At 42.1% G+C, this 18,572-nt stretch overlaps 1 protein-coding gene across 4 annotated transcripts in view; it reads left to right on the top strand.

The window, feature by feature from the left end:
- Window positions 1-849: 849 nt before the first annotated feature.
- The window catches only part of SCRN1 (secernin 1), a 34,330-nt gene continuing 16,607 nt past the window's right edge, over window positions 850-18,572 (top strand). The window contains exons 1-2 of one of the 4 annotated variants that reach the window (XM_418734.8): window positions 850-1,015; window positions 9,123-9,282. In XM_418734.8, the coding sequence (XP_418734.6) occupies window positions 867-1,015; window positions 9,123-9,282 (309 nt within the window). In that variant the 5' untranslated portion in view covers window positions 850-866. Of the gene's footprint in view, window positions 1,016-1,339; window positions 1,412-9,122; window positions 9,283-12,711; window positions 14,251-18,572 lie in introns of those variants that run through there. The other 3 variants (XM_015281820.4, XM_015281821.4, XM_046936336.1) reach the window with 3 other exon arrangements.

The raw sequence follows: 18,572 nt of genomic DNA, 5'->3' as shown, positions 1-18,572 counted from the left end.
CCTTCTAAATTTTCTTTTCATGTGAGGTCCTGCATACAGAGCCTATCTGCCTTTCTGTCTTTTCTTTGTCAGAGTATTAAACTAGATCTAGTGGTCTACTGAGTGGTGTGATATTCAAGTGTCTTGACTCTCACCTTGTAGAGGCAAGTGACTTGTATTTATTCAAGTTGAAAGTGACTGTTGGTCCTGGGGCTTTTGTGGTGATCCATTCTGCAGATCTGTTAGGCTAGCCTGGACTGTGTTAATGATTCTGGCTACTGAAAAGAGATAGCAACTGCTTTAGCAGGGGGATTGAACTAGATGAGCTCCAGAGGTACCTTCCAACCCCTATGATTCTGTGAAATGTCCTGAGGAATCCAGCTCTGACCACAAAACTGTGTAGCAGTAGGGAGCACATCATGACAAGGAACTTGTCAGCATTAAGTTCTGCTTGCCAAAAGCATAAAACCTGTGATAGGAGACAATCATTGAGAATAAACCTCTTGATCTTGGCCATAAAGCTCTTCTATAAATTTCTGTATTTTCTGTGCCTTCCCCAGGATCTACGCTGCTATGCAAGCTTTGCATCTTTGCTTCTTCCTGCTCTTTGACTGGAAAGCTCTAGTTGTTAATGCTCTTTTTTTTTTTTCCTACCATTTGGTTCATCCTTGTCTTTCTGTCCTTCTTTCCAGCTTCCTTTCAACCCTTCCATCCTCCTACCAGACATGGCAGCCTCTTCTGCACCCTGAACGTCTGGGCTGGAGATGGCATTGGCGGAGCAATGCTGCTCTTACTGCCTCAGTCAGGCAGGCAGACAGGGCGAGCTATCTGATCCCTGTGCTGAGGATGAGGCAGGCTGTGCCCTGTACTGGGCCTCAGAGGGATGGATGCTCAGGGCCACGGAGCTGGCAGGTCCTCGGGGTTCAGCTACTGGAGGGGTGACAGCCCACTGTGCCGAGTCCCTTGAGGCCAGCCGAGAAGCCCCGATCTCGGGGCCATCCTCCCATCTTCACCAAGTTTGGGAGCCACACGAAGGGTGAGGACGCGCGGGCCGCTCTGTGTCCAAGCACACCAAACGCGGCTACCCCTTCCAGGCGCCATTTTCGCGACCCCTCCGTGGCGTCCGTGGGACCTCACGGCGGCGGCCGCGAGGAGCCGCTGCGCTCCCTCACACGGGGGCGTGGGGAGACCGCCGTTATCACAGAGCCGGTGCTGAGGGCAGAGCCGACAGGCCTGGCGGTGGGACAGCGAGGCGCACAGCGGAGACCGCTGTGGGGCCGCACAACTGCCGCGTCCTCCGCAGAGCCGCAGCGGCCGGGACTCGCCGCGCGGAGCGGTTCGGGCGGCGGCTGCGCGCGCAGGGGAGGGGGGAGACCGGCAGGGGCCGCCGCCAGCGCCAGGCTGAGGGGAGCGGAGCGCAGCGCAGCGCCAGGTGCGTAAGGGTGCGGGATCGCCGCGGGCAGCGCTCGATGGATCGAGGCGGCGGTGGTGGGCAGCAAGCTGCCGGGCGCGGCGGGTGGGAGGGATGGAGGCGGCGGCCCCGCTTTCCCCCAGCTCCACCGCCGTTCCCCGGAGCCCGTTCCCCGGCGGCTCCGCGCACCTGCCGCGGGGCTGCGGAACATGGCTGCCTCGGCCACCCCTCTCGGTGCCACCCCGCTGTCCCTCGCCCTCCGGTTGACAGCAGGGCTCTCCGGTGCCCGCTTTCCTCGGGCTGCCCTCTCTGCTGGCCGCTTCCCTTCTGCTTTTTAAGCGAGCAGTGCTTGCCGTTTGCCCTGTTACTCTTCCACCCCCGGCCCCCCCTTCGTTATGTGAAGGTGCCTTTTCGCGTAGTCACCTTGGAATGTGGCCGCCCCGGGGCCGTTTCCAGGCGCAGCTGCTCTCAGGTGGGTGCGCGATGCTTTTGCTCGCACAAACGGCTCCGTGCGGTGTCTGCAAAACCGAGCTCTTGATTTATGCTGCTCTATGATTGACTTGCCTTAAATGAAGTCGTTTTCTCCGGTACTGATAATTAGGGAGGAGAAAAAAGGTCTTGTTACAGCAGCATCCCGAGCAGAGGGGAGCTTTATTAGGCCCTGAGCCTGTGAGTGTGCATATGTATAAATCCAGCAGTGTGAAGAATTTCCTTAGAGCTGTGGGTGAAGCCATCCATACCTGTAAGACGTGGAACTTTAAATGCAGTGATCTCGGAGAAGAGGTTGTGTTGCAGCAGAGTGGGTAAATCCTGTGATGCAAGCTGATTGTGTGCGTTAGATTTACTCAGCAGTTCAGGAGGTAATAACTACGTGAACCTGTGGGAAGCTGCATCCATTATAGGCCATTACCATTTATACTGTTGGTCTAAAAGCTGCTATGGATTTATGGACTTAAAGCACCTCTAAGCATGCAGTTCTGTTCATAACATGCACCCCGAACCCTCCAAGCAAACAAGCAGAAACCTCAGAACAAACCCTCTCATACGTATTTAGCAATTTGGTCTCTGTGAACACAGAACTTCAGCCTCGATTCATCTCAAATCAGAGAGAATTAAACCATTCATAGTGCTATAAACTTTCCCAAGGGGTTTTGGTCCCAGAGTTTGTGTGGATGTTCTGAAAACACAGATGTAATATTGAAGCAAATGTGGTGGCTGGAAACAAATCCTTTATTGACATGAGTAGCGTTTATGCTGCCCAAAACAGCATTTCTGGTGCTTGGAGTTTGAGATCCTTTTGGAAGATATTTGTAACCTTTGTTTTCCTGCTATAGTAGGGCATGGTTTAAATTGCATTTGCTTACTCTTGCTGAGTGTATTTTTGGTAGAGGTACCGATTTGTTCCATCCACCCTCTCTTCAAAAGTCAACCACACAGATTGCATGTGGGAAGGTGTGCTAGTTAGTGCTAGAAGCTTCCAGTGAGAATTCCCTTGTTCATTATGGACTTAAAGACTTGTGGAACTGGACGCTGTCTCTGTTGTGCACTAGCTTTTTCTTCATATAAAGTCAGTAAATGGAGAAACAGAATAGAACTGGGGTCCATGCCTGTCACTCGAAGGTACCCAGGTGGCTGGCTTTTGCCAGAAGGTATTTTATTATGGGGTAACTTTTACAAACTCTGTTGCTAGCACTGCAACATTTGCTCTTGTTTTGAGTTATATTTTAATCAAAAGTGAGACTTCCAGCAAGGCACTTGGACGCTTTTTATTTTACCTCTTGTTAGCACCACAGTGCTGCTAATTTGAAAGGACTTCCAGTCAGCGCACATCAGCCAGTTCTGTGTGGAGGTGGGCATCCCTCCCTGTGCCAGATCAGGACTTCACTGAACAGCACAACTGGATTGTATAAAGACGGAAAACTGTCCTGATAAAAACTGTGCAGTGGTAACACCGTCTCACAATGCACTTCTGTGCTGCACAAAGATACTTTGGATGCCAGTAAGTCCTGACTACGGTCCCTGCCCCAGTGGCAGAAGCTGAGAATTTGTGCAAGAAAACAAATCCTTCCCTACCAAAAGCAGAGGCACAAATATGACCCTAGGTCTCAGGCTACAGCTACAAAAGGAATATAGTTCTGTGTCTGCTTGGAGACTTAATTAAGTGCACTGACATCCACTCAGTCAAGAGTTGGTGGTATAAATAATGAATTTTCCCTGCGTGCACAGCCTGTAATGGAAATGAGATTGAAATCTGTTGTCTTCTGGATGGCTGACCCTAATTTGTTTTTAAATAGAACTAGTTTTCATCAATGTAATGTGAACTACTTGAGGCAAAAAATAAGATCCCATTTGCTTTTGAAAGATGTCTGCTATGACAGGATGGTTGAGGGCTTATTAGACAATGAGAAAAGAACTGGTTGGTCAGAGGACTGCAAACTTTCTAAATGGCCGAAATCTTACCTCATGTTAAGACAGTAAATGCTGAAGAGTTATGCCGGTATCTAATTTGCTACACAGATGTAAAAAATCTATCAGCAGTCTTCAGGATCATCTCTATTTTTCCCCCACAAACAGCAAGAGGAATATTTCCAGTTCCTTTCAGGCCTATTATGTGTTTGTTCAGTAAAATGACCGAAAGGGGTGTGCTGTGTGGGAAAGCTTTGAAATGCAGCTAGATTTTATGCCTGTGTAGGGAATTGCTTCATCTTATAAGTAATAAAAGTGAAGCTACTGGAAAAAATGGCCACCCCAAACCTCTGGCTAGAAATTTGAGGTTTTGCTCATATTCTCCAAAATGCAGTAATTCCTTCTGATGTAGTTAGTGTACAAGGAGAGCGACTGACTTGAGAGAGAGAAGTTGAGCTTGGTTTGTGAAATGTCAGCTGCTGCTCACTCCTCTTGGATACCTTCTCAGACAGCTGGAGAGACAGACAATCAAAGCTGAGTTACAGTTCTGGAGGATGTGGCACCTTTCAGTGGTAAATTTGTGCCACTGTTCTTGTGTGGTAAGGAAAGAGTCAAACAGTATGACTAATAATGCAACATCCAAGCCATAGGAATACACAGATCTGGCACAGTTTCGTGCTTTATATTCAGGAGCAGTCTCTGCTTTTCTAATTTTTTTTAATGAATGCAACCTTCCCCTTTCCTGGTAGGGCAGTCTTTAAAACTGTCTAAATTGTCAATTAAAAAAAAAAAAATAATAACCTTTCAGTGTGTCCTAAGATGGGAACAATATTATTATTGTGCCTTTCAGATTGCTGTCTTTGTTCTGTGCCTGAAGCTGAATGAATTTTGCTTTTCATTTCTGTTTTTGGAAACGTTGCTTTTCTGCAGGATGCAGAGATCACATGTCTCTGTGCATAAGATGCTAGGCTTGATTTGTAATGGAAAGACAAGCTTGTCTCAGGCACAGGAAGTATTTTATTTTGAAGGTTAAAGTATTGGTTCAAAACTGATGGCTAAACTACAGTTTTCACAATTGAGACTGACCTTCTTCCTGCCGTATAAATGGGAGAGAAAGGGGGAGAGGTTATTATATATACATATATATAATGTATATATACATATACATTAAGAACATGGGAGAGGTAAGAGGACATAACGTATGGCCCATTTGATATATTCTTTCCTTCCTAATGAGAGCATTAATCCGAATTTGAGGAATGTTGTTTGGGTGCTGCCTCTGAGTTCTTAATTGCAGAAGTTTGCTGCAGATTAGGTGACTTGTCCTTTCTGGTAGCAATGAAAACAGACTTACCAGAATCTTTAAACATTACTGAATAGTTCAGAAGTATTAGCACAGCTGGGCTTCTGTTTTGTAAGAGCACAAAATACAGTGAGGAAAAGTCACACTTCTAAACACAGAAACAAGCTGTATGTCTTTGTAAAAGGCTTAATGTGCTCTCTGGAGTTTAGAGGCAGCTCAACTACCTTTTGCAATATAAATACTAAAGAAAACATTGACACAACCAGAAAGCATTCAGAACTTATCAGCAAAAGTTTAGCAGCCTCTGTATTTCTGGTATCCAAAGCACTTGTCCCAGACCAACTTTAATTCCAAGAACCTATAGAAGTGAGAGTGGGGAAAAATAGTCTATGTGATTATTGAAACTGCTGTGAAGGTCTGAGTTGAATCCCTACTGCTAACCCTCTCAGCCTTGTGTTTGCGGGTACAGGCTTGAAAAGACGTGGACTGTTTCTGGAGATGACAATAAATTATCAAGGACAATCTCCAGCATGCTTGAAAAATGGGGCATTAAGGGGAGTTTAGGCTTCACCCTGTACAGTATAATAGTTGTATCAACAAAACTCTTGGAGACAGGCAGAAAATATTTGAAGAGTGTCTGTTGTAGCGTCTGTGGTTGGTTGAAGAGCATCGTGTGCTGCCAAGGTGGTAAAGGGATGGGAGCATCTCTCCTGTGAGGAGAGACTGAGAGCTGGGACTGCTCAGCCTGAAGAAGAGGAGGCTGGGGAGGGGGATCTCATCCGTCCATATAAATACATTCAGGGATGGTGTGAAGAGGACGGGGCCTAGCTGTTTTCAGTGGTGCCCAGTGCCAGTACAAGGGTCAGTGGGCACAAAGTGGGATACAGGAGGCAGCATCTGAGCGTCGGGAAGCACTTCTGTACCGCATAGGTGACTGAGCACTGGCACAGGCTGCCCAGAGGCTGTGAGGTCTTCTCCTTGGAGATCTCCAAAAGCCATTTGGACATGGGCCTGGGCACCCTGCTCTGGGTGTCCCTGCTGGAGCACAGGTTGGACAGATGGACCCAGAGGTGTGTGCCAACCTCAGTCATTCTGTGCAACGCGTGAAAATGAGAATGAGGACAACCTGAAGGTGAACTAAGGAAAAAGGAAAGAAAGCAGGAAAGTAAAAGTCTCCTGCTTAGATACGTAGCTGCTAACAAACTGCTTCAGTTGTGTGATGAGGGAAGATCAGTGGTGTTCTGGACAAACTTGGGCTGTGGGTGTATTTGAGAAACTGCTGTCCTTGTTGTATTTAAAATTAACCAAGTGAGGTTCTAGGAAAAACTGCTACCTCGCAAAGTGAGTAGATTTAAGTTGTAGCTGACTGCTAACTGGCTTCCCTCTTTGGAAACAGGATTTAAGATCCCGGTGGGGACTTCTAGGATAATTGTGTGTTCAGTACAAGGCTGTAACATTTAGCTTGTGGTGTTTATATGCAGCCCTGTGTGAAGTGCAGTGTGTTATGGAGTGTTACAAAGTAGCTTACCCCTGTGTTCATACTTAGTGTTACCAAAATGGCAATTGGTTTTCTGTTTCAGTAACTGTTGGTAAATTTAAAGAAACAAATCAAAAACCTGTCAGATAAAAGTGACCCCATTTTATGCCAAGGAGGACTTCAGGATTCTATAGAGCATTAGATACCTACAGATTTGTAATCATTTTCCTGAACTACTCAGTCTGGAGGTACGTAAAAGTCTGCCTTGAATACCTTAAATATTGCTTTGCTTCTTTTTAAGCATACCTGGCCATATATTTGGTGTGTAAATAAAAGAACAGTACCTAAAAAAACTCGCACTGTGTATTGCTTTACACATCCAGCAGCATAGAAGGAAGGTTAGTGTGTCTTTTAGCTGCCTCAATATATTTCAAATAGGCCCACTTATTTTGTGTTTAGAATAGGAAAATAAATATATATATATATCTTTTGCTTACTGGTATCTCCTGTAAGCCTGCAAGTTGTTGAAGATTTTGGCTGGTCTGGCAAAACATCAGAAATCAAATTTAGAGCTTTGAACAACAACATCTGAATGTAGATGTGAACTCTCAGGGTTTGTTGGAAAGCAGCTAAATTGACATCACCAACGTAGCAAAATAAATGTATGTTCTTGGAATAATTCATGGTTTATACCGAGCAAAATACTAAATTGCTTTGTTAGTGGTGCAGTTTGGGCAAATCCCAAAGTGTTGCATTTCAGTTTAATCACAGTGCTCAGATGGCTCACAATGGGTGAGAATGGCAATTGAAGTGAGGCTTAGTCTCCATGTCTATCTGCAAGACACCTATGAACAACTCAAAATGTATGCTGTGCCAGTGAGTCCTCCAGTAGATGTCCTCCACCAGGTAGACTTTTACCAGCTGAAGTCATTCCAGCTTAGAGCTGCTCAGTCCTCCTCAGTGGTCTAAACTCTGCCTGTAAAGAGGGGCTTGTGAGTGTAACGTAGTGCGTTTTCATCTTAGCTGCCTGGTTATCCTTGTGTAAAACCTTACCTAAATTAAAAGCTTACGTGGGTTCCCTACAGTTTGTCAGCCCTCATTGTGTCGACAGGACACCTTTAGCACAGTGTCTCTTGGTGATTTATTTCTTTTTTAAGTTGACCATATGTATGACCTGTTCACGGTTTATAGATGAACTCAGGTGCTTTCTTCGTAGCCCATTGAATAGCAATTGTTTGTAGCCTTTACACAAAAGGCATTGTTTCTTTGGTTTAACACTGGAAGCCTGCTATTCTGTCTGAAGAATGTGTTCTGGAATGGTACTATTTAAAAGAAAATACAAATGTCAAATTTGAATAGTGTACAAAAACAGCTTTGCAGATCTCTCTCCCCATGCCCGTAACGTTCTTTCAAAGACATCAGTAGCTGTTTTGTGGAAAGTTTTGATTGTGTAGCTTGTGTCTAATGTATTGAAACGTGCATATGTTTTTACCTGTTCAGGATATCGTGGAAGGAGAAGAGGAATATATCCGTTCATTTTTGCAGGAGGAAATTTCTGATGCAATGATAAGATCTGTGAAACGATCTCAGGAATTGGTGTTGAGTGCTATTTTAACAAGCACTGAATCTTTTTCTTCTAGTGTGTGTCAGAAGGTTCAGTGAAGGGAGAAAAACTCAGTTATAGCAATGTATACAAGACAATGGATACCAGACAGGGGTGTCATAGTCCTGAAACCATTCACATTTTTTTAATGAATAACTGGCATCAAGAACACCGATAATGTTTGTGCTACCATACAAGCATTTTAAAGAATATTCATATTAGCCTGCATAAACAACTAAACTGCAATCAATTAACTTTAGGTAAGAGCAACAATGCAGACAAACCACAGAGGAAATAAAGTGCCATTAGTGCTTCAGTCTCTCTGATTTGAGTAGATAAATTGACAGACAGTTGTTATAACTGCTATGTCTTTGTTCTGTTTCCAGTTACACCATTGTCCTCCCTCAGGAATCCCTCAAATGTGTTTTTTTTTTCTCTCTCTCTCTGGTTTTCTCTCTCTCTCTCTCTCTCTCTTTTCTTTTTTAATTTTAATTTATTATTTTTTAATTTTGAACTGCATGAGAGCAGTGGGAGTAAATTAAAATTCTTCTGTGTCTCTGCACTTGTCTGAGTCAGCAGTATACAATCTAGGTCATATGTTCCCAAACAGCTCTGATGCAGAATATTTTCTTTCCTTCTATGGAGACTAAGTAGTTTCATTAAGGTACAGTCATCTTGTCTTCTTTCCTGCTCTGTGTGCCTTCATGAGGCCTGGGTAAAATGTGTCTGAAAATCACCACAGTTCTTTTTATTAAACCCAGATGAGCCTCCTCTGAGCTGATATCATCTTCCACTATCATTACATAATCAACTGGCAATTAGAGGAGACATGATGTCTCTTAGATGCAAAAAATCACAATAGAATTAATGATTCTCTAATGTATGAAATTACAAATTAGTTAAAATTACAAATTACAACAGTTTTAACTTTTTTCTTTTTTAGAATGGCTGAAGCTCCTCCAAGTTACTGTTTTGTAGCCTTTCCCCCATGTTCCAAAGATGGGCTGGTGGTGTTTGGAAAGAACTCTGCACGGCCTAGGGATGAAGTACAGGAGGTGGTCTACTTTGCTGCTGCAACTCACGATCCAGGAAGTAAAGTTGAGGTAAGGGTGAACCATTACATTCCAGCAATGAGAAATGGGTATTATAAAAATAAATGAATGATGCTTGTTTTCTTGTCAGATTGTGGAATCCTTATTCCCTTCATTCAAACCTCTCTTGAGCAGGGGAAGATGACGTTTCTGAAAGTTCTAAAAGTGAAATTTGGAATGTAATATTTTTGTTGTTGTTTAACTGAGGAAATTTCCACGACCTGCACTTTTTCCAGCAGACGAGCTGAATTGTTCACATCTCAGAAAACTGCACTGTGTAGCCTGTATGAGAGGAGGTGAAGGAAGGGACGAGCGTACTGGAAAGGAGAAGGGACTGCTGTGTAATGAAGGTGAAATGAAGAGACTGAGGCAGCAGAAGGAAAGACAAGGATTAGTGGGGGTGGCCATTTGAGCAGAGGACCTGCATCCATCTCTGTGGCTGCGCAGAAGGCTGATGACACGAGGTGGGATGCACAAGGAGGGTATCGCCAATCCCTACAGATCATTCATGGATACCAGAATTGTTATTTCCCCTGAAGAGATCCTAACAGCAGTGCCAGTTTTATTCGTCATGTCTTCAAAGTGGGACCACTTCCAAATTTTAGAGAATGTGGTGCTGTTTGTTTTTGCAGCAGTTAATGTTCTCCTGATTTGTTTTGCTACTCACATGTAATGGTTTAATCTTGGATGTAAAGTAATCCCATCCCCCTCTCGAAGAGCACAAACTGCTGCTTACTGCAGTGCTGTGTAAGTCGCACTGCAGTAGACCTGTGCTAGTAACAGAACACAAGCGTGACAATAAGATAGGAAGAAAACTGCAAAGTAGTTTTTTAGACAGCTTCTTGTCACAGAACTGAAGATGAAAAAAAGTGTGTGTGTGGAGGAAAAAAAAATTTAAAGCCTTTGTCTCCTCAAAGGAGAATAATTTTAAGAGCTTAATGTTAGATTATTTGTTTATTTTTGGGGTCTTTTCACTGTATCTTATCCTTCTCCTTAAATCATAATAACTTTTTGTTTGTTTTTAAAAGGAGGCAAATTTTGTTGCAGAGTGGTGCAGATACAGAGTTAGACAAGAGTCTGGAGTGGACTAATACCTCAATTGTATGTAATTTTACTTTTCTGAAGTTTGGGCTTAAGCCCTAATTAGGTGGTTACTTTGCCCTCTGCTAGACTATGCTACTGTATAATTCTACATTACCTTAATGGTACTATGATTTACAGAATGCGTGGGCTCACACTGCTTACCTGAATTCTTCCTGTTTCCTCTTAGCAGAGAATAAAAACATCTTCAGTTGTTCTGGGATTAATGTTAAGTGATTGCTTGCACTGCATCTTTTTCACACTCAGCACTAAGTATTGTTAGTGAGTGGGACTTTTTGCTGTTTAAACTAATGTGTGTTAAGAGTAAGGTTAAAACAGTTACTGGTTTCAATCATTTTATGAGGTCTAAAGATTCTCTGGTGGCTTTGCACAGTCCTTTAGCTGCTTACTTTCAGTTAGACCTAAGCGTGTATTTACTTGCCAGTTCAAGATGTTTTTCCTACCTTTATAGACAAGTAATGCCTCCTATTTATTTTCATGGAAACTACAGCAGATAGAAAGAGCACAATAATGCTGTTTGATAGAGCAAATTCTCAGCTACAAAAATGCTATTTTTCAACGTAGTCACCACCATTAGCTGTGTGTTTTCTCCAGCAATGAACAAGAGCCTGCATACAGCACTCATAAACATCTGTGAGGCCATCTGGAACATGACCTGTCTTTCATGCTGTTGTTCATTGTCTCCAGTGTCTCCAGTGAATGTCAAAGGGTGCAATTTTTTCTGTATGGAGGTATTCAGTGACACACCTTTGCTTCATACACACTTCTGTGTCAGCCACCATGCTGTCAGACTGCCCCTCAGCTGCCATCTGTCACACGGTAACAACACGTAATGGAATATTGGTGGGAAGGTTCAACCTCTACTGCCATACCACCAACATCCACCTTTGATGTTGTAGGCTGACATAATGGAAGAGGAGGCATTGCTTTTGGAGCAGCCCTTGTATATGAAGTTCAGCCAAATGAATGAGTCTAGCAAATACCAATGTTGGAGAATAATCCTCTTTAGATTTTGCTGATTTTGTAAACTAGTCACTTCAAAGGTCTTCCAAAAATCCTTATAATAATTAATCTAGTAGGAATTGTGAATGACTGAATGGATTAATGGGGGTTCTACAATCAAAGTTTCAGGCTGCTAGGTTTGATTCTAGATTTTGCTGTTGTATAAACTTAAGAACTCTGATTAATAAGAATATTGCAATTTCAAGCATGCTAGCCCTTCATGACATCAGAAGAGGAATACAAACTTGTTTTTGCTAATTAGCCACAGTGTACGTGTATTTCCCTAATGCAGAAACGTGTCTAACGCTCTGCTCATCTCATGACAAATGCATACTTACCTATATGCAGAACTTGTGCCAAACTCATTAATTTCCTGTGTATTGTTAATTGGGCTCTTAAGAAAAGCTTTGGAGGGCTTGAATTCAGTTGCTTCATATTTTTAAAGTAGCGGCCGTGCAAGACTCTGCCTTTCAAGCAAATTTATTGAGCTGTCAGAGATAAGAAGTTAATATGGGGAGTGCAGAGGAATTTCAAAGCTTCTGGATGTAGCCTTTGACGTCATTATTACCTTTTTCTTTAAAATGTTCATTTACTGGGGTTTTGCTTTGGGTTGCTATAGCTTTTCTTTCTCTTTTGTTCTATAAGATTAATTGAACAGGTATGAGAGTGTTAAGTGCATGTTTTACAAAATGGAAAGTGTGATTAACCTGTTTTATGCTACTGTTTCTCCCAAGCCAATAATCCTTCATGCCTCTGACTAGTATTTCTTTCTCATCCATACTTCTTTTTTCTCCTAAATGAATAGCTGTACCTTTTTATTAGCTTCTTATGCTAGACACATATCCTTTAGTGCACTGGGCAAGGATGATGGACTTGCTTTTTGTTATGTTCTACTCTTTACATGCAGTGTACTCCAATGTCTATCCCATTTTGAATACTTTTCCATGGCTCTGTCACTCATGTTCTGAACTTTTAAGAGGTCAAGACTCTCAAGAACTCTGTGTCCTGTTTGTTCCATGCTGCTCTTTTTTCCAACTGTGATAATCTACAATATAACAAAAAAAAATGGAATAGTAGTTCAGCTAGATTATTGCTGTAAAGCAATCTAGCAGGCATTGTTACATAGCTATCAGCCAGCATGTGACAGCACCTTAAACAAGAGAAGATGGATGCTCAGTGAATACTGCAGGTCATTTTAAGTTAGATCTTTGTGGCACAACCAACCAGACAGTAACCGTGCAGCTAACTCATCAGCATAATTCCTTCCCTCTATGTCAGCAGGTTCCCAAGACCTCAAACAAAGGGGCTTTTCATTTATGGTCTGTGCTGTGCTTGTGTGTGAGAACTTTTCCAAACTTTGTTCACATTTAGCATTGTCATTTTGCAGCAGCAAATGCTGATCGTTGCTGGTTGTAGTGGGCAGTATAGCAAACTTGTGTGCACAGGTTAAAATATTGCTTCCTTAAACATAAATACGGCCCTTTTTGGAATCCCTGTCCTAAAAGTAAGTATTTTATCTTCTCCCAATTATGGATTTTCTTGTGCATTAGTGAGAATTTGTGTTGTATGAGTTTTGAGATGCAAAACTCTGTTTTATTTTTAGGGCAGATTTTACTGACTAGATTTCTCTTGTTCTCTTGTAACCTGTCACTTTGCTGTGAGTTTCTTTGTCCTGAAGAATTATTGGGCTGATAATTTTTTTAGTAGCTTAAGTTTGCTAGATCTTTATCTCTTCCTTATAATCCCTTCCTTATAATCTACCCTTTTACCCATGATTTAAAAATAGTCATGGTTGCTTGCCATGCTAGAACACGGAACTATACAAACTCCTCTGTCTTCATAGCATGCAATATGTTATGGGGGGAATGGAGTGAAGGAACTACAAAGAATGGTCCACAATAAAGTCTATCGCATTGTGGAATATGCACAGTTTTCGAGTGAATTGTATTAAGCAGTCTTCTGGGCTTAAAGCCAGCCCTCTGTGGGGTAGGAGGAATTCCATGTTCTCTAAAAGTTTCTGGCACAGTTACGCCTTAGAGATGTGGGGGTTCTTTTTAGTGCGGGGTTTTTTGTTTTTGGTTGGGGGGAGTGAGATACTCCTCTTGATCTGAGTTTTCAGAGAAGTATATATATTTTTTTATAGTGTATGACTCTGAGCACCGCAGACAAAAACTCAGCTGAGTTTAACTGTGGGGTGTGGTTTGACATTAGAAGATGGATATAAAATTTGGAAAGTAGACTCTGATTATGTTCAAGTTGGCTTCGCATTACATGGATATACACTACTCTGGTTTTTGTAAGATAATCATCAGACATCCTGCCAGTGCTGTAGTTCAGTTCTGATTCTCTCTTATGCCGGCTGACTGGGAGGTTGTCTGTATTATATCTGGGAGTAAGATGTTCAGACTGTGGTAATATAAACCAAGCAACAACTGAATCTACTGAGAACTTGCTTTCCAGGTCAGATTGGCAGTGCAATACTTGCGGTTGTATCACTGCAGCTGAGAACTTAAACCTGGGTGTCCCAGTGTGATACCTTCAGGGGTAAGTGCTGGCCGTCAGGAGATCTTCAAGAAACATAGCAATGTCTGTGCCCATGATAAAACTTCTAATTTACTCTATGGAGATGCACAAGACTGTAGTCTGAAGGGTTACAATTCAGACACTGTTTAGGAAGCTGCTTTTTCTTGCTTTTTAGCTGAAAGCCAGTGACTGTATAAGCGGTCGATCATGGCATGTACTCAGACAGCTTAGCTCAACCCACCCTGTTTAAGCTAACCTTTAGATTTCAGAGGGGAAACGCTATGCAGGCAGACAGCAACTGATGAAAAAGAGAAAGTGGTTGCTGCCTTCAGCAGGGTCTATTGCTTGGCTACTGTAAGCTTTTTCTCTGTTCTGCTCCATTGCAAGCCACTGGCCTTTAAACTAATGTGTTTGACTTTGCTTTGTAACACCATGCGTGAGCCAGCAGCAGTTCAGAGTTAGAAGTCATAATTTCTTGGATGTTTCTGCCTTTTCAAAGCCTGTGTTTTGACCGTAGGAGTGCTGCTTTGCTTCCATTTGCCACCAAAGCAAAACTGGTTAGCTTGAGCTATGCATTTGTATTTGAGGGGCAGAGAAAGACTTATATCCTGTTTTGGCTCAGTGTTTACGTGTGGCAGAAAGCTATGAGAGTGAGTGTTTCGAAGTGGGCAAACATAGAAATTAATTTTAGGGTATCTGTGAATTCTAAGAATGTCTCTATTATGGCTTTTTGTGACTTTGTTGAAATCTTTCTTATCAGCTTTAAAAAATGAAGTTAATAAGCTTTGTCCTGCTTTCAGTTTTATTTTTGTTTAGAACCCATGAGAGTGCTAGATTTGTAACTTATAAAACAAGAGATGAATTCTTGATTGCTGAATCACTTCTGACATGTAATGGCACCCAAGGCTGAGAGCATGCTGGAGATGTGCTGCGCTCAGTGCTTTGTTTAACAACTTTTATATTTCATTTTGTTGAGTTCAATTCATAGTGTGGCACAATGCTGGAGGCTCTGTGGTGGCTTGGTAGAGTAGGTCACAGTGCATGTAGTTCTGTTCTTTGATAGGAGAATCGTTCATCTTTTTCTAGCTCTCTTGAACAACCATATACTATCTTCCCAGTCCTCCCCTTCACCGTGCATGGGAACGCCCAGGATGCCTGTGTCATCTGTGGAATTACCTCCTGCAGCTGTATTGCAGTACAGTAGAAGCTGCACAATAGTTTCTTTTCATAATGAAAGGAGAAATCTCTTGTGCTTTCATATTTATTTTTGTGATATCTTCAACATATCTGTATGCTGTAGCTCAGGTGGGAGGTACATTTGTGCTTTGTGCTAAGTGTAGAATTGCCTTGTTAAGACTTTATTATTATTATTATTGATACTGTGAAATAGAGGAAACATCATTAGTTTTCAGCCTGTTCAACTCTTCATAAAAGTGTTGGCTGCATCTCTTGCATGTGAAGTCCCTATTCTTTACTTCGAGATTTGCCATTGGAAATTCACTGTCACAGGACATGGTGCAGTTATACTGCTTTCAGGACTGGAGTTCTTGCAAATCAGCAGAGCCTGACGACTGACTCACCAGCAGCCAGTGCCACCAGCTGTGTTGCTAGTCTTGTGGTTATTAGCAGTCATGCTGTAAGAAAATTATTAGTGTTTGGAAATCCCGTGGCTGGTTTCTTCAGGAATTTAAGGACAGGATTGGTAGCAGGCAGACTCACAGCAGTACCTTCTGTCTGTTGGATTTGTCATTGTCCATTTTGGCACAGCTCTCATTATGACAGGCTGCTATGCCACTGTGCTGGAGGGATTTGCCAGATCAGAGGGGCTCAGGAAAGGGGATAAGGAGGTTGTGACTTATGGTTGTTCTTGAAATCTTGTCTTCACCTCAGCTCCAAGTTCTCAGCTCCAAGTTCTGGAGATGTAGTAGCTGCTGAGTTATTCTGTGGATACTGTTGTCTTCCCTTAATATTTTCTTCCATGTCTCAGCTGTTATGAGCACACGTTCCGATTTGTGTGGAATAGAATGGTTTGCTGTACTGCAAATCCAGCAACTGATTTTAACTGACCTATCTTTATGATGGGTGCATCTTGGATTGAGGTGGATAGCCCGGTTCCTCTGCTTCTTGCACCTTGTTTCTACCATGACGATATTATTTCATCCAGGAAATAGTTTTCTGATGTTATTTTAAGGGGTAATTTGAGTTACAAAGGGTGAAAATATTTAAACTTAAAACGACAACCTATTGTTGTATCTGGACCCAGATTTATTTATTTACTTACTTTAAAGCTCATAATATTATTAACAAATAGAAACCAAACTCCTGTTGACTGCCTACTTCTACCTGAGGAGCAGCCTCACCAGTGCTGAGTACAGAGGGATGATCATTTCCCTGCTCCTGCTGGCAGCACGATTTCTGATACAAGCCAGAACACTCTTGGCCTTCTTGGCCACCTATGCACCCTGCTGGCTCATGTTCAGCCAAATATTCACCAGTACCCCCAGGTCTGTTTCCTCTACACAGTTTTCCAGCCACTCTGCCCCAAGCTTGTAGTGTTGCCTGGGGCTACCTTAGATCTTCTAAGACAATTTATATAAAAAGATGTGAACGTTGTGTGTGTCTGTGCGTGTGTGTGTGTGTGTTGATTTTTTTCTGAAGCAGAAAATAACAGAAAAAATATGGCCTGTATTTGCTTGTTGTGGGGTGGGGGATATGGAGAATCAGTGTAGAAAGTGCCGATGTGTATTGTTGGATTGCTGTTTCTCATGCTCTCCTCTGTGCTTAGCCTATTGCCTGCCTTACAGACTGAAATATTTCTAGATGAAGGAGGTGTCTGGAGAGGCCTCTGATTAGTTACAAAGCAAAGGCACTTGCTTTTTTTTCAGGATCCTCTGTATCCCTCCAACAGAAGCACACAACTTCCTCTTTCTCCTTCACTGACTGATACTGTTGACAATAAAATCTTCCTAATGAATTGCAGCTTTGGAAATGCTTGGTTTTGGGATGAAGCCCAAAGTAGTAAGCCTTTGGTGACAGGGATATCTGGTATATGATGGTTTGCAAAGAAAAAAATTGCAGCATTTTTTCTCAGTGTATCACTTTTCAGAGTGTTCATCATTATTATTATTTTTTTTTCCTAGAAAATTGAAGCTCCAGTGTGTGCAGTGTTGTATAAGAGGGTATTCAGTCAGGGAATGCTCACAAGGGTGGGCTTACAGACTAATGACATCACCTCCTCCTCAGGTTTTTGCTTTCTCCTCCAGAGCTGAGAAAGTTCATGTACTGTATGGCTCTGCAGGATGGCTCCAACTTGCTGCCAGCCCACCTATGAGATTTAGGGAGCCAGAAATCACCCTGTGTAGGGGTTGAGGTCTCCCTGCCTGCAGACTGCCTGAAGTTTGCTCCTCTCATGTCTTTGTGTGTTACATAGGAAGGTGCTTGGCTCAGCCCCTTTTCATACTGAAGCAGCTCTGTGCTCTTGTTTGCATATATCTAAGAGATACAGCTGTTATCTATTCATTCTCACACATATACAAAGTGCGTTTCCAAATAATGGTGACCTGTAGCTCTGGACAAAATGAAAATTAAAAAAAAAAAGATTGCACAGCATGCCAAAAATGAGTTTTGTTTGCTGACAGCTCAAATGGAGAAGGGGGAGTTTGGATAAGAAGTAGCTTGATATAACATGGTTTGATTGGAAGAATAAATGAAGAGTAAACTGTGTACAGTGCTTTTGTTGGATGGATCTCAGTTCCAGGCTAATGCCAGATGTTGTTGCACTCCAATAGATTGATTCTGTATCTACCAAATCATAGTCTATTCCTATATAAGCAATATATGTGCTGGCTTGGTCAAATATTAGGGATTTTTCCCTATCAGAATCATATCAGCTAAGCCAAATATCAAAATTAAGCACATGGCTAAAAGGAAAAGGAGAGTATGTCCCTAATCTATTCTTAATTCCTAAGAATGGAAGCGTTTCCCTCTCTTTTGAGGCATATGTCCTCCATGGTAAATCATTGTTTTACCTATAATTCTTCCTGTTTTCATAGAATTTCAAGAGTTTGTGTTTACACATAATTCTTAATGAAGGGAGCAGGCTGATTGCTGGTATCTTTGTGTGGTCATAAAGGACTCTAAAAATGTCATCTCTGATTTAAAACAAAACAAACAAAAAAATCCACAAAACATATATATCTATTGAACATTTTAATTGCATGCTACACTATTACTGTAAAAGTTATTGTTCAAGATGGGAAGCTGAGAACCACGCTTTGTAATCCTTCGGGTAGAAAGACAGGTCAGGGAAAAAGAAAAGCTTATAATTGCTGGTCTTAGATTCCCTGGACTTAGTTTTTGATGTAGACACGTTATGTATTTTAAAGAGAAGCAACTTTGAGTTCACAAATCTTTTCTGTTTATCCTGTTATGTCTGAACAAATATTCCTACCAAAAAAATCTGTGGTCCTTGAAGAACTTGATGTGACCTCAGGAATAAAATGCAAAACCCATTTCTTTGGTTTGTACAAGCCAACGATCTAATGATGGATCAAGCTTTCTTCCATGCTGCCTGGGAAAACAGTGCTTGTTTTTATATTCCAAAGCAAGAAAAAAGTAATTATATGTGAAAGATAATGAATGATTTCTTTCTTCTTTGTAGTTTCAGTGACTTCTGT

Source organism: Gallus gallus, chromosome 2 (assembly GCF_016699485.2).
Source record: "Gallus gallus isolate bGalGal1 chromosome 2, bGalGal1.mat.broiler.GRCg7b, whole genome shotgun sequence".
NCBI classification, from domain to species: Eukaryota; Metazoa; Chordata; class Aves; order Galliformes; family Phasianidae; genus Gallus; species Gallus gallus.
Note: the sequence above shows the minus strand (reverse complement) of the source record. Positions and strands in the feature narration are given on the sequence as shown.